This window comes from Eleutherodactylus coqui, chromosome 9, assembly GCF_035609145.1.
Source record: "Eleutherodactylus coqui strain aEleCoq1 chromosome 9, aEleCoq1.hap1, whole genome shotgun sequence".
Classification (NCBI taxonomy): Eukaryota; Metazoa; Chordata; class Amphibia; order Anura; family Eleutherodactylidae; genus Eleutherodactylus; species Eleutherodactylus coqui.
This window is the reverse complement of record NC_089845.1, coordinates 86,389,355-86,406,118: the sequence shown is the minus strand read 5'-3', so window position 1 is coordinate 86,406,118 and position 16,764 is coordinate 86,389,355. Positions and strand designations below refer to the sequence as shown.

Here is a 16,764-nt window from a genome sequence, read left to right as displayed (position 1 = left end):
AAAAAACCAAAAAACTTTATACTCACCTCCCAGCGTCTGTGTTCTTGGCGGTAGTGCGGCAAGCTGCTTGAATTCTTGTGTTCCCAGCGGCGATGCGGCAAGCTGCTTGAATTCTCCCTGCTGTCATTCCCCAGCGTCCTCTCTGCTCAGCTCTGTCATCCACTGCCGTCAACGCTGTGATTGGATCGAGCACCAGCTAATCACAGCCGGCACTCAATCATTCACAGCCAATCAATGAATGGCATTTACTGATAGGCTGTGAATGATTGAGGCCCGGCTTTGATTGGCTGGCGCTCGATCCAATCACAATGCTTACTTACACAGCGCTGATGGCGGGGGATTTGAAAGTCGAGCAGGGAGATAACAGCGGGGAGAATTCAAGCAGCTTGCCGCACAGACACAGACACCGGCTGGGAGGTGAGTATGGAGGTTTTTTTTTTTACCCAGTCTATACTCGAGTAAATTAGTTTTCCCAGTTTTTTGAGGTAAAATTTGTTGACTTGGCTTATACTAGGGTCGGCTAATATTCGAGTATATACGGTATATTAAATATAGAACTTGACATTGAAAATTGGAAATATATATATATATATATATATATATATATATGACCAAATATTCCTAAAATATATTTAAGATATAACATTTGATTTATAGGATAGCTAATTTTCTGAAGATACATTCCATTTAAGAAGAATATAATCTCCAGCATAGTATCTTCATTAAAAATATATATCCCATTACTCCATTACAGTTAAAAGCAAGGGTGCAGGAGTAGGGAAATAAAACAGAATGCTCTAATGCCTTTCAGACCTACTGTATGTGGTCTTTAGGCATATACATGTTTTATATAGATACACTGCTTCATATATGCTGTATATACCTTCCTCAAATGTTTAGGAAGCTAACTCTTGACACACCATGTTGCCTCTATTCAATCAAGTAAGAAGGAGGAATTGATACAATTTTATTAATGTACATTAAATCTGTACATCTGTTTAGTCCTGCCAGGCATCTACTATCTAGAATCATAATCCATTGTGCCTTCCGTTTATGAACTTTTTCCAGCCAATTTCCACCTCTGATTGGTTTGGAAACCTTCTCTAAAGCTGTTAATGAAAAAGAACCAAGGTTACACTGATGCACAGTTTGTAAACGTCCTCATACTGTTGATGACTGATGACTATTAGAATGGCAAGCATTGCGAAAATGCATTGGGGAACATATTTTTGATGCCTGCCAGTCTAGTAGTCATCATCTATCAACGATATGAAGACATTTCCAAACTGTATATGAGGATAACCTTGAGAAGTTGTTTTTAACTGGACATCTGTCTATATTTCCTCTGAATGCATAACAGCTATAGTGTTAGTAAACTGTGAATAATTGATATATATGTTTCAATAATATTAGGATTATTTTTAGAATCATAATATTTATTTATATGTCCATTTTTCCTTTCTCATAGTGGTTGAATCCAGTCTTCCTCCCACTGAATCTCTTGAGTACATTGTATAATAATTATTGAAGCTTCTCCAACAAGATTCGCTGGTGACGGGATTATTTTAATATAATTAATGAATAGCCCAATTTAAAAATTATGCCTATGGATTGGAGGCCCTGTAATATTTCCTGTATCCACTGTAATAGTTATCACTTCTTATATATGCATGTGTGTTTTATGAAGGATCAAGCATTGATTTGAAGGAATGCTGCCATCCAATAGGTGGCGCTGCAGAGGTATTGTTCCATCTTCCTTATTTTCATATTACCCAGAGGAGCATAGATGGCCTTATAAGTCTCCTCACTCACCTGCTTGGTGCTCTCCCTAAGGAGTGATGTTAACCCTCCCGACCCAAGTCATGGGCCTCTCACTAGCCAAACCAGGATCTTACTGTACACCGATGAAGGTCAAAAACCCCAAAACAGCTGTCTGTGTATGGATTCTTGCTTGCTTTTCAATTCCCAATCATTGCTCTAAAGACCTGTCTAAAGGGTCAAATATTGATTTAAATGTATGCTGCCAGCCAATAGGTGGCGCTGCAGAAGTATTGTTCCATGTTCCTTATTATGAAATTTTTAATACATTCTTTCATATATATTTTGAGACACTGGATATTTATTGGACAGTAAACTGAATGTTTATGCACATAAGCACTTTATATGTGTGTATATTTAAATATAGAGTATGGGAAAAGTCTGAGCACACCTGTTTACCTGGTATAATATGTTAGGGTACTTGGTGTAACAAAGACAGGACAAAACGGACGCTTTCAATGTGTCTCAGTAAATTCTAGCCAAGACTGATATGTCACAGGATCCCCATCCAATTTGAAAAACCTGATCTGACTCCAATATGACTGAGTTCAAAAGGCCACCAAAAATGTCTCCTACACCAAAAAATACTTTCACACCTTATATGTGTGTGTGTGATTAATGTACTTCCACTATGGATTTGCTTGAGAAAGGTTCTAAGGAACTGAAATATTGCAATGGCTGAAATAAAGTGGTTATTTCATGTGAATGTGCAATTTCCTCCATCTTCTTTGGGTGATTTCAATGGCAGGTGTACTTACTAAGCAAAATAATGATGCACAGAAGAATTGCAATGATAGCTCCTGTCCCCAGACCAGTGCCAATGATGGGAGCCACTCCGCTGCAGTATCCATTCATGTCACAGGAACAGACTTTTACACGCAGGTATGAAGTGTTTGACAAAGAAGGGTTTCCTGAATCTGTGATCAGAATTGGAATGTTATAGATTCCATCATCCAGGGAAGCAAGTTTCAGACTGAGCTGGGCATGGTCACCTGAAAAAACAATTGTATTAATAGTTTCATTATATATTTGCAATACAAATATGTAGATCAGATTCAACTAATTGAATGCATACATTCACATCGATTCAATCAGACTTAGACACGCTTTAAACTATATTTCAAGTAAAACTAAAAACTGGTCCGTAAACATTTTGCTAAACACCACAGATTAAGGGGCTTGTGGTATTTCAGCATACATTTTGACACCATTTTCTAACATGTCGGTTACCCATGCATTACTGTAACATAAATTGTCAAAAACAGAATTATCAGAAGATTACAGGTAATGTGTCATCTGAAAACTACAGCAATTTATTTTCCTTGTCAATGGAAAAGGGATCATTTAAAGGGAATCTGTCAGGCCGAACACACTGTCCAAACTACAGGCATGATGTCATAGAGCAGGAGGAGCTGAGTAGATTGATATATAGTTTTATGGGGAAAGATACAGTATCATTTTTGTTTTATTCATTCACATTTTTGCCTTTTCTGAGCTGCACAGTCCAATGGGCGGTCCCATCAGTGATTTACAGTTATTTGTGTATGGCTGTACATACAGAAATACTTGTCAATTACTGATAGATTCACCCACTGGGCGTCTATGCTCAGGAAAAGCATGGATGGGAATGAATAAAACACAAATTATACTGAATCTTTCCCCATAAAACCATATATGAATCTTCTAAGCTATTCCTTCTCTATAACATAATGCCTGCATACTTGACATGTTCCCTTCAATATCATAACATAGAATATATAGTTATAATCTGTACATTTAATTCCATTCATCGATATCAGGATCACACAAGTGGCAAATTGTAAAGGATTCTGCATTAAAGTACTAACTTAAAAAACTAACATTCTGCCAAAAACCCACGTGACATGTGCAACATGTGTACCATTCACTAAGCTGTCATGAATGTGTCTCATGAATTTCTGTATACCAACTGCCATAGTATCGGAACTGTTGGATTATCAAATACAATAGAAACCATGGTGTAGGTTTTGGGTCAAGAGCTTACATAAGGTTCCATAATGTGTTTTGACAATGAAGACCACACTATCAAAAAAGCTGCCTACTGTCTACAAGGCAGTTGTGCCTCATGTGTATCACAAATACGACTGCAGCAACAATCCTTTAATGTTTTCTGTTTTAGAACTTAGAAGAAAATGGCTTTCTGGTACAGAGTCTTTATATGGGAACACAGCATCCATTCTTTTTTAAGTTTAGCGAGCAGCAAATTATACTGCAAAGATCTTAAATGAGGATTTTCATCACATAAAAGATTTTACAAAGTTCTGTTGAAGAAGAAAAACTATTTGCCAGCTATAACATCCCCCTGCAAAATCGAAAGTACATTCCTCTATAAACCTCAGCAATATATTTTGCAGATAACAAAACAAAATAGAGGCACTGGGTTGCACTTAAAGGCTTTTTCCATAAACCTAACAATAGTGGATCATTTTTCACAGCTATGTATACAATGTTGTATTAAAAAGACAAGGTAACAAAGCAATCAACAATATCACAGTTCATAACATTAATGGTGGTGGGAAGAAATACAATTGTAGCAGCAGGTTCAATTTGTCTGAATACAAGCAATCTAACAGACAAAGCCTGAGTAAGAAAAAAAAAGTATTTACTGAATCCCAAACACAACAAACATATTTGTTTGAAGAACTTATATTTAACTCTTCCACTTTGCTGGTTATACTAGAGTTAGTTTTCTAATATTGTTCAAGGAGTGTACAAAATATTCAGAAATGTTCCCCCGTATATTTAGTTTGGATATACATTGCCTAATAGACTGGTGGAAACTGAAAGTGTTACACCCAGATAGAGATGCAGAAAATGTATGAAACTTGGATCAAAGTCTCTCCATATGAAGGGTATTGAATAATTAAAAATTGGATGAAGTACGTGTATTAGAATGCAAATGATGGAGCCCGTTGTTATGCAAACTGCTACAGTATTTTAGCTTATAAGTTGTAAAGAGTGTTATGTAAGAAGGTCCTTTTTTGTCCACAGCTTGTTGGTGACCAGGTGTGCCAAATTGTAGAGTTCGAACTCCATGCTCCCAAATGTCTGACTTTGAGAGAGGTCAAATAACTGGCGTGTTCTAAATGGTGGCATCAAATCATGAGATCCCGAAGGACTGGCCGTAATGCAATGTCAGTACGGAAAGTGGTTACTCAGAGGACACAGAAAAGCTTCAGAGCTCGCACACCTGACACAGGTCCACGCAGAAGGTCAGTATCACGTGTGCAGATGGAAGTTGCTAATAGATGCGCGACTACAGCACAGATCCGAGCAGTGATTGAAGTCAGAGTCACCCCACAAGCAACTGTAAACTGATTGCTTTAAGCTGGGTTACATTCTCAGACCCCCATGCAGTGTGTTCCGTTAACCTGATTTCACTACCAGCAACAACTAACCTGGTATACAGCTAGACGCAACTGGACGTATGAATGGAGAACAATTGCGTTTAGTGAGGTTTCCTGATTCTGTCTGGGGCAAAGTGATAATCATCAACATATCTATCGGCGTTTTAGAAGTCACCCTGCTGTGACTTCAGAGTGCCACACAGATCCAACCCTTGGAGTTATGATTTAGAGGGCAATTAATTATGAGTTGGTGGTTGTTGAAGGCACGATGACTGCCCGGCGGTATGTGGACACAATGGTACACTCTGTTATCAAACTCTTAATGATCACCATCCAAAATGGTAAAATGTCCGTCCATATACTGCACCATCACAAAACAAGCCTTGCAAGGTGTCACGACCATGGATTGGCCGGTGTGGTCTCCAGATTTATCCCCAATAAAGCATGTCTGGGATATCATAGGTGGACTATTACGTCCTATGTACACCCATCACAAACTGTACAACAACTGACTGTACAAGGGAGAGACCCCAACAAGATATCCAAACACTTATTGATTCACTGCCTGCAAGGATCCATAAGTGTATAAGTGCTCATGGTGGGAACACTTCTTACTAAAACCTGTACCAAACAGTAATAAACTCTGCCTGATTCATTCCAATTTGCTATCATTTATTCTGGATAGAACTTTGTGTACAGCTACCATGTCGCAGGAAATTTCATCAACTCCTTATAGGTGTAACACTCTCAACTTTCTGCAGTGTAGATGACAGAGTTAATCTACAGTTGCAAGTAAAAGAAAGTGAATCCTGTGAAAGTGAATGTGGTCTGATTATTATCTAAGTCACAATTATAGACAAACACGATCTAACTAAACTCCTAAATTGTTTAGACAACTGTATTGTGCATAAACAACATATATCATTAAATACAATTAAAAATCATATCTGGAAGCATAACAAAATATGTATCAATTCTACCTCAACTCCATACAAATAATTTATGCAGTCTAGACCTGTGCATATTTAATGACCGCAACCAGAATATGGCTGAGATGCAATATTAAAGGATAGATATACAAACAAAACCAAGTGAAAAACATATGCATAAGAGATATAAATCCTTATCGCACATCCCATACAAAAATATTCAATGTCTCTACAGCTAAAGTGTGATACAGTAAACAATGCATATACATGTTTAAAGTTCAAACAGAACAATGCATCAATATTGAGCTATAGTGCAGTTATACATGGCATCCATATCTCAACATATTGCGCTGATGAGAAAATAAAGATAAAAAATGAGGAGTCGACATCAAGCAAAGTACTACTTTACTCAAGATAGTCTTGTATGCATGCATGCTCCAGGGAGTATTGGGTTGAGAGCCCCTGTTCTCCAAACCCATCTCAGTTAATTAAGAGGAATGAAAACGGATTGGGGAATAGGTAGAGTCCTGCATTCATAATTTCATTTTAGAAGAATGTAGCAGGAAGTGGAGTAGAGCACGGCTCTCCCAATGATTTCAATGGGAGCGAAGCTGATGCCTGCATTTTCTCCCATGTCTGCTGATGACAATGTCTGGTCCACTGCACTGGACAGCAGGCCGGATGATCCAACTACTGATGACCTATCCACTTTGGTTTGTTAAGCCCATTCTTCTAGGCCTCATGTTCATGGGCGGTTTTGAATTGCGAAATTCGTGAGGGGCACCCGCGCAGGAGATCTGCAGTTCAAGCTGCCCATAGGGAACCATGGGTGTCCGCACTTGAATTTACATGTACAAATTTGTTTTTACACATACTCCATTTTAGTGCGGATTCCATGTGGATGGCTTCTACTGAAGTCAGTGGAGGCCGTCCGATCCACGGCCTGTGCGCAATTAATATTAACCACACTGCGCATGTGCGCCAGCCGGCGCTTCCGCGTACATCTGCAGTATAGAAAATAGAAGACCTGGACAGGTACGCAGGGTCTTCGGCCGCGGGCACTGTCAGATTCCACTGCAGGCTCCCACATGCGGAATCCAACCTGCACATGGACATGAGGCCTTAATATAGGTAAAGTCCCTTGGTGCAAGCACTAAGTCATGACTGACTCCTATGGTGACGTCACATTGTGACGTTTTCTTGGCAGACCGTTTTTGTGGGTTGATTGCCATTGCATTCCCCAGGCATCTTTTACCCCCCAGCAAAGTAGGTACTCATTTTACCAACGTTGGAAAAATGAACCAGCTACCTGAATCAAGCAGGGATTAAATCATGAGCGAGAGCTTAGGACTGCATTTCTGCTGCCCAAACACTCAGAGCCACACGGGGCTTTTAATGTAATAGAAATTAAAGTATCTCCAGGGTCTGGTAGTATAATGTATTGAGTCTTTTAGTTTAGCTAGTATCCAGATGGACAGGAGTTTAGTTTCTGGGTAAAGAATTGGCTCTGAGATAGAAAGCAGAGGGTGGTAATAAATGGTTTGTACTTGGGTAGCCCACTGCTGCTAGTGGGCTACCCAAGGGGTCAGTACTAGGCCCCTTTCTGTTCAATATATTTATCAATGACCCGATAGAAGGACTGCACAGTAAAATATAAATATATTTGCAGACAATACAAAATATACAAGATAATTAATACAACAGAGGACAATTTACAGCTGCAAATGGACCTAGGTAAACAGGTGGCTTGGGGAAAAAATGACAAATGAAGTTCAATATTGATAAATGTAAGGTTATGCACATGGGCAGGAGAAACGGATGTCACCAATATACACTAAATGGGGTTATGCTAGGGAAAATTGATATGGAATAAGACCTGGGGGTAGAAGTTGACTGTAGACTTAAATGGAGCAATCAATGCCAGTCAGCTGCTGCAAAAGAAAATAAAGTCTTGGGGTGCATTAAAAGAGGTATAGGGGCGAGGGCCAAGAACATTATTATTCCACTATATAAGGCACTTGTCAGACCTCACATGGAATACTGTGTACAATTCTGGACACCAGTACTCACGAAAGATGTTGCAGTGCTTGAGGGGGTTCAAAGAAGGGCAACAAAATTAATAAATGGAATGAGAGGAATGGAATATCCAGAGAGGATATCAAAATTGGTATTATTCACCCTAGAAAAAAAGATGGTTAAGGGAGCGACGAAATAGAACTATGTGTAAATACAATAGGAGACAATACAAGGATCTCTCCCATGATCTGATTATATGCAGGACTGCGACGATAACAAGAGGGCAACCTCTATGTCTAGAAGAAAGCAGGTTTCATCACCAACACAGAAGGGGATTCTTTACTGTAAGAGCAGTGAGACTGTGAAACTCGTGATGGCAAAATCAATAGTGGAGTTTAAGAGGGGACTAGATGTCTTTTTAGAGTGCGATGATATTACAAGAAATAAACATCAAATAATCAGTAGGGTTGTTGATTCGGGTCTTGGAGTCAGGTAGGAACTTTCAAATGTTGAGTCGGAAAGGATTTTTCCTCCTGAATAAGCTTAAATGGCTTCTACCTCATTGGGGTTTTTTTTTGCTTTCCTTTAAATTAACAAGGGGGGGTTGGGGGTGGAACGAGGTGTAACTAGATGGAGATTGTCTTCTTTCAGCCTAGCATACTATGTTACTAAGTTTGAAGAGTGCTGTTTATCTGAGGATTTAAAAATGCTGGAATAAAGACAGGTGAGACCTATGTTTGGCTTTCACAAGCTGTGTCAGCAGCTGCTAAAAGTCTGCTATTTGGTATTAAAGTCTTACATTGTAGACATAGACACATACCGTTAACTCGAGTAACAGTCCAATTTTTCTTAATATCCATTGGGCTGAATGGGAGTTCAAAGATGAATGGTCCTGCATTTGGGTTTATATCAGCATCTACTGCTGTAATGTTAATTGCATTTGGATCTGGTCGTTCACAAATTTCGACTTCTCTTGGAAAGACTTGAGGAGCGTTGTCATTTATATCCAGCAAATAGATCTGCAACGTGCCTGTGCCACTCATTGGAGGAATACCTAGAAAAATGACATTTGATCAGTCATCAATAAAAAGAGAAAAATATCTGCAAGAAAGGACTAATAATGGCCTTGAGCATGCTGGCGATAAGGATAATAGGTGCTCGGTAACTACCCTAGTAATAATACATTCAGGCGTATGCTGATCCACAAAGTGACCAAAAGTCGGCAACAACTGAATGGATAAATCATCATAATCACTCTGACTGAGGTTCTATTGGTATCTTTGGGCTATAGATCCTTGGATAATTCAGTATGCACACCCAGTCTAACTACTATTACAGATACTTATGTAATTATAGTAGCCCTTGGTCATTGAGTGAGAACACAGTAATCAATATTAGGGCTCATTGGCATTAGCATTTTGCTTTCCGCTTTTAACAGATCAATAAAAAAAATGAAACTGATACCAAACTAAACTAAAGTTGTTTTCCCACTACCTAAAATTGCTTCACCTCCACTCTGTACTTCCTGGTTGCTGCTGACCACGACATGTGACTCTTGCAGCAAATGACAACACATAGAAGACGACTGCTGTGTCACTGATTGGTTGCTGCAGTCACAGGTCCTGGTCAGCAGCTACCAGGAAGTGCAGAGTGTCTCTGAGACAATTTTAGGGAGGAGGAAAACTTCTTTAAAGCAGAAATATACGAAGATCACAGTTTCCATTTTTTCAACAGATGTAGTAGAGAGATTTGTTAAAAATTTGACCATTTCCATCAGTTTGTTCTGTTTCTCTCTGTTTACAGCTGCTTTTAAGGTATCCGTTTTGTCTCCTTTTGCCTCTCTTTCCTTTTGCATATGCTAATTAAAAGGAGATCCACTAAATGGCTAACAAAAAAGGAGCCAAACAAAAACCTTTTACATTGACTATACTGTAATCCCACCCCACCCCCCACAACAACAAAAAAACAAAAGAAAAACTGGATCCTTTCTATTTGCGTTTCGTTTCTTAGAGGACAAAAAAGGCACTGCAGTCTGGCTATCTTTTCTGTGAAAAACCAATAAGCAGCAGAAGGAAACCGCACTAAGCATACCTGTAGCTCAGAAAATCCCATTTAAATCAATGGTAGTAAAACGTAACAATTTTTTGTTGCTTTGCTACTCCTCTGACAAAACAACAGAATGGAAAACATGAATGCTGATCTAAGAAAGTCCTTAGACATCTGCTTATTTGTGTGTCAATAAGAGAATAATCGGAGCAATAGGACATGGCTTGGCTAATTCTACACCTCGTTATACCTTTTAATCATAAAGCGGTACACGTAAAGCCTGGTTCTTTGAATCATCATCACTTCCAAAATAGAATGGACATAAAAGCAGCTAAGACAGCCATAGGAGAGTTAAAGCATAAATACAACAATTTCATTTTACAGGCCCATTTGAGGCACCCAGTTGTACTCAAGCTTCATTACATCGCAGTTGACTTTCATTCATTTATTATGGTTGAATTTTTACTGTAACATCAACATTCATAAAATATTTCAATATTTCTATTGAGTCTCAGCCTTTATTAGTAGTCCATCATATGCATTAGTCTAATGTAATATTTGGAAAACAATTTAATGAGCCCTCATAACATTTTCCCCTGATCTGTGCATATCTAATAAGATGGCGTCAATATAAAAAGGCATTTTATGAGATTACGTGAATTTGCGCACACAATATGGATGAAAAGAAAAGCTGGAGTAATGTGAAACACCAATGATCAACCTTTCTCCTTTTTGGCACACATCAGCCAATATCTCTCAAACAATATTATTGTAGTTGGTTTTATTTTAATTACATTCATGATGAGCCAATATATTCTCAAGCATACTCATAAACTATCTGTATCCACTTCAACAGGGCTGCAGTATAATGCATTCATTTAGAACTGATTTGTCATAAATGCATTACAAAGAATGGGCAATATAAATTAGCAAAACATTTCAAAACCAAAGATCCTTCTAGAGAGATAAGAATGTATGAAAACCTCTTCCTGTTTCCATGGAAACAGTTTAAATATGATTGAAAATGTTTATACTTCCTATTTTAATTCCAAAATGGCAGCAAACAACTAATATATATTAGCATATGATGAATTTTCTTCTTTTAAGACTAAATTTGCTGTATTTTGTTGCAAAAACACAAAATAAGATATATTATATCCTTTCCAGCTAACAAATAAATCTCATTACATTCTAAGAGAACTGAGTAATGTGATAGATAGACCGTTGTTTCTTAGATTTAAGGACTCTACAGTGACAGGGTCTGTTCTACTTTATTGGTGACTTTGAAATGTGGTGCTGATATCCAAAGAGGGGTCAAAAAGTGAACCTGGAAACTACAGGCCAGTAAGTCTTACTACTACTGTGGGTAAAATGTTTGAAGGGTTTCTAAGAGATGCTATCCTGGAGTAATAGCTGTATAACTCAGCATGGATTTAAGAGAGATCGCTCCTGTTTAACCAACCTGATCAGCTTCTACGAGGAAGTAAGTTCTAAATTAGATTGGGCAGAGTCATTGGATTTTGTGTACCTGGACTTTTCCAAAGCGTTTGATGCTGTGCCGCATGAAAGGCTGGTACATAAAATGAGGATGCTTGGTCTGAGTGAGAATGTGTGTAAGTGGGTAAATAACTTCCTCAGTGATAAAAAGCGCAGGTGGTTATTAATGGTACAGAATCTGATTGGGTCACCATTATCAGTGGGGTACCACAGGGGTCAGTATTGGGCTCTATTCTTTTTAACATATTTACTAGCAATGTCATGGAGGGATTGTACAGTAAGATATCAATATTTGCTGATGATACAAAACCATATAAAGAAATTAGCACAAGAGAGGACAGAATTTGGTTGCAAATGGATCTGGATAAGTTGGAGGCTTCGGTAGAAGGTGGCAAATGAGCTTTAATACTGATAAATGTAAGGTTATGAATATGGGCAGGAAAATACATGTCACCATTACATGCCAAATGGAAACAAAATTGGGCAAAACTGCCATGGAAAAGGACTTGGCGATTTTAGTTAAAGGGATTGTACCAGAATTTCAAGATATTCCCTATCCACAGGGGGATAACTTGCTGATGCTGATTGGGGGTGGTCTCACTGTTGAGACCCCCCACTGATCTCAAGAACGGGGTCCCATGTCCCCCGTTGCTTCTCACTGCTGGGTTACTGCACCTCCCACAGTGAGGAGGAGACTGAATGAAGCGCTGGTCACACAAGTGCACCAGAGCTCCATTCACTTTCAAAGGGACTACTAGAACTCTATTCAGAGTGACGTCACTGCGGGGGAAGAAGCAACCCCTGCAGTGACAGGAGAGTCGGACACAGGAGTCCCATTCTAGAGATTGATGGGCTCTCACAGTTGAGAATTCCACTGATAAGCAAGTTATCCTCTATCCTGTGAATAGGGCATAACTTAAAATTCTGGTACAACCCCTTTAACCATAAACTTAACCAAAACAACCAGTGTCAGGCAGCTGCTGTCAAGGCAAATAGCATCATGAGGTGCATCTAAAGAGGTCTAGGGGCACATCATGAGAACATTGTTCTCCTTCTTTACAAACCACCTTGTCAGACCAAAAATGGAAAATTATGAACCGTTTTGAGCACTAGTATTCAAGGACATATAAGACCTTGAGTGAGTTCAAAGGTGGGCAGCTAAAATAATAAATCTAATAGGCGGACTACAATACCCAGAGATGTTATCAAAATTGATGTTATTTAGTTTACAAGAAAGATAGTTAGGGAATGACCTAATAGCTATGTATAAATATATATGAGGGGTCAATACAGGGATCTCTTCTATGATCTATTTATACCAAGGACTGTGACTGTAACAAGGGGGTGTCCTCTACATCTAGAGGAAAGAAGGTTTCAGCACCAATATAGAAGGGTGTTCTTTGCTGTACAGGCAATGAGACTATAGAACTCTCTGCTGTAGACCCGGTGATGGTGAACTCACTAAAAGAGTTCAAGAGGAGCTGGACACATTTCTTGAATGTAATAGTATCATGTTATAGAGACTGCATTACTTCAGAAGAGCTGTTAGTCCAGCGAGTTATGCTGATTGCCAAGTTTTGGAGTTGGGAAGGAATTTTTTCCCTATAGTGAAGTAAAATTGGCTTCTACCTCATTTTTTTTTTTGCCTTCCTCTGGATCAACATTACAGGATAACTGGCTTAACTGGTTAGACATGTGTCCTTTTTTCAGTCTTACAGTCTATGATACTATATGGAATTAGACAATAAATACTGAATATGATTACATACCGCTGTCTGTAGCTAGAAAAGTTGCATTATACATATTGTTCTTCACATACATGGATTCCCTGTCCAGAACTGCTATAGTAGTAATCTGTCCATTCATAGGGTCAATTTTAAGCCAGTTTCCTGGATCGGAGAGTTTTGAATATCTAATAAGAGCAATAGAATTAGAGAGAATAAAACACTTGTTTGAAAATGTGAACCAACTCAAGCAAAAAACAGTATGAACAGAAATCTATCACTATATAACGCACATACCGTATTTCATTACTTATGAAGTAAAAACATAGACAGATAGATATTTCTTTATTTAGCTTAATTTAATTACATTTTCATGAGAAAGAATATTAAAAAGATGCATAAAGCTGAAAAAGGTTAAAAAAGAGAAGAAAATATAAGCATTGCAGTTTACCTAACTGTTTGCTGCATATAGCGATCTGGATCTTGTGCATTGAATGTTACAAGTACATTTCCAGGCATCAAACCTTCTTCCTGACGTACAAGTTTAGGATTTGGGCTAAAATAAGGGCTCTCGTTGACATCAATGATAGTAATGGAGGCTGTGGCTGTTGACTGTGGTGGATGATGGATGCCTTTAATTAAAGGCACTTGATTTTCTGCAGCTACTATTAGAACAAACATCCTATTGGTCTCAAAGTCAATTGGCTATAAGCAAGAGGAAAAAAAAGAAAAAATACAAGTTCGAAAATATTGTTCCAACATAATATGATTGCAATGTAATTATACTAATAATCAAAAGATACAGCAGCACAGATATTATGCAAATATGGGTGTAAGCCTGCAGAAGAACTTTATCCACAGTTCCAGATTTCCAGGAAGGAGGAGGCGCGATCTTTTAATTTTAGGTATCAGAAATCTCTTATACAATATTGATCCATAATATCAAGTGACACTTATGTTTGTCCTAATTGACGCTTATGGATATTGTTCATGTATTTTCAAAGTCCCTTACATGTTTTAAGCATTTTACACACAGAATTAAATATCATGTTATTTACAAATTGTTTTATTTTCATATATATGAAATGAGACTTTTGTACATGTATTTTATGGTTTCATATATTTATTGGATATTTTGCACTTAATCACTTTGTGTATATGAGATCTAGTCCAAAAGGTTGCGAGGCTGTGTAAAATGTAAAGTATTGTTCAGGAAAAAAAATGCAATGATTTGGAAATCTCAAGTTGAAAGTGAGACATTGTTCTATTTAATAAAAAAAATTAAAGTCATCTCAAAAAAGTAGGGACAGGGGTCACAAAAGGCGAGAAAAGAGGTACTAATGAAACACAGCTGGAGGGTCAATTTTCCACCGAGTCACAACTGCGTATTAAAGCAGAGGCTGAGTTTCTTAGAATCAAGGAGGGTCAGAGCTTCACCAATCTGTGAAAATATTGTGAAACAATTTCAGAAAAATATTTTTCAATGTAAGGCCTCGGTCAGACGGGCGATTTTTGGTGCGATCTGCGCATGCGATCGCCGATTTTATAGAACCATTGCTTTGCAATGGTATCGGACACATGAGCGCTTTTTATGCGCTCGTCCGATTTATTATAGAACAGAAATCGCAGATCGCACCTATCTGCGATTCCTGTTCTTCTCTATATGCGCTCAATGGGGCCGGCGGCAGCAGCACCGACCCCATTGAGAACATATACTAGACAAATCATTCTCCTCTGCCACAGCTGTAACAGCTGTGGCAGAGAAGAATGATGTTTGCCCATTGAATTCAATGGAGCCGGCTCCATTGAAAGCAATGGGCTGCGGGCGATCTCAGGATGAATTTTCAGGAAGGGCTTAAAAATATAAGCCCTTCCCTGAAAATCATCCAAAACTGTGTAAAAAGTAAAAAAAAATATATACTCACCTTGTCCCGGCAGATGGAGTACAGCTGCGGCCGGCCGGCAGGCAGTTCTCTTGAACTGCTGTGAGTAGTATTCAGCAGCCGGGGATTTGAAATCCCCGCCTGCTGAATGAGCTGCCTCTGATTGGTCACAGCCCTCACCAATCAGAGGCAGCTCTCACTCACCCATTCATGAATTCATGAATGGGTGAGTGAGCGCTGCCTCTGATTGGCTGAGCGCAGGGACCAATCAGGGGCAGCTCTCAGCTGTCATTCAATAGCTGAGAGCTGCCCCTGATTTGTCCTTGCGCTCAGCCAATCAGAGGCAGCACTCACTCACCCATTCATGAATTCATGAATGGGTGAGTGAGAGCTTCCTCTGATTGGTGAGGCCTGTGACCAATCAGAGGCAGCCCATTCAGCAGGCGGGGATTTTAAATCCCCGCCTGCTGAATACTACACAGAGCAGTTCAGGAGAACTGCCGGCCGGCCGCGGCTGAACTCCGGCTGCCGGGACAAGGTGAGTATATATATTTTTTTTATTTTTACACATTTTAGGATGATTTTCAGGGAAGGGCTTATATTTTTAAGCCCTTTCCGAAAATTCATCCTGAGATCGCCCCCGCAGCCCATTGCTTTCAATGGAGCCGGCTGTATTGCCGGCTCCATTGAATTCAACGGGCAAACATCATTCTTCTCTGCCACAGCTGTTACAGCTGTGGCAGAGGAGAATGATTTGTCTAGTATATGTTCTCAATGGGGCCGGCCCCATTGAGCGCATGTAGAGAAGAACAGGAATCGCAGATAGGTGCGATCTGCGATTTCTGTTCTATAATAAAATATAAATATAATTTAAAATCCCCGCCTGCTGAATGAGCTGCCTCTGATTGGTCACAGCCTCACCAATCAGAGGCAGCTTTCACATACCCATTCATGAATTCATGAATGGGTGAGTGAGTGCTGCCTCTGATTGGCTCAGCGCAGGGACCAATCAGGGGCAGCTCTCAGCTGTCATTCAGCCCTTCCCGAAAATTCATCCTGAGTTTGCCCGAAGCCCATTGCTTTCAATGGAGCCGGCTGCATTGCCGGCTCCATTGAATTCAATGCGCTGGACAGCACTGCACTGCTCCGGCCCGTTTCTAATGAAACGCGGCTAGGAGCAGATTTTTCGGGCGATTTTTCGGCCCCGGTCACGCGATTTGCGGATGCGCATCCGTCATGCGATCCGCAAATCGCTGGAAAAAACGCCCATGTGACCGAGGCCTAAAATTGTGAAGAATTTGGATATCCCACCATCTACAGAACATAATATCAAAAGATTCTCAACATCTGGAGAAATTCCTGTTCACAAAGGACAAAGTCAATATTGGATGCTTGAGATCTATGGGCCCTTAAGTGTCACTACATTAAAAACAGGCATGATTCTGTAATGCAAATCATTGCATGG

General features: G+C 39.3%; 1 protein-coding gene across 1 annotated transcript in view; it reads right to left on the bottom strand.

The window, feature by feature from the left end:
• CDH2 (cadherin 2) overlaps positions 1–16,764 on the bottom strand; it is a 299,078-nt gene that overhangs the window by 18,496 nt on the left and 263,818 nt on the right. Inside the window, exons 10-13 of the mRNA XM_066579647.1 lie at positions 13,868–14,121; positions 13,462–13,604; positions 8,970–9,203; positions 2,577–2,810 (exon numbers count right to left, since the gene is read on the bottom strand). Of these exons, the coding sequence (XP_066435744.1) occupies positions 2,577–2,810; positions 8,970–9,203; positions 13,462–13,604; positions 13,868–14,121 (865 nt within the window). The remainder of the gene's footprint in view (positions 1–2,576; positions 2,811–8,969; positions 9,204–13,461; positions 13,605–13,867; positions 14,122–16,764) is intronic.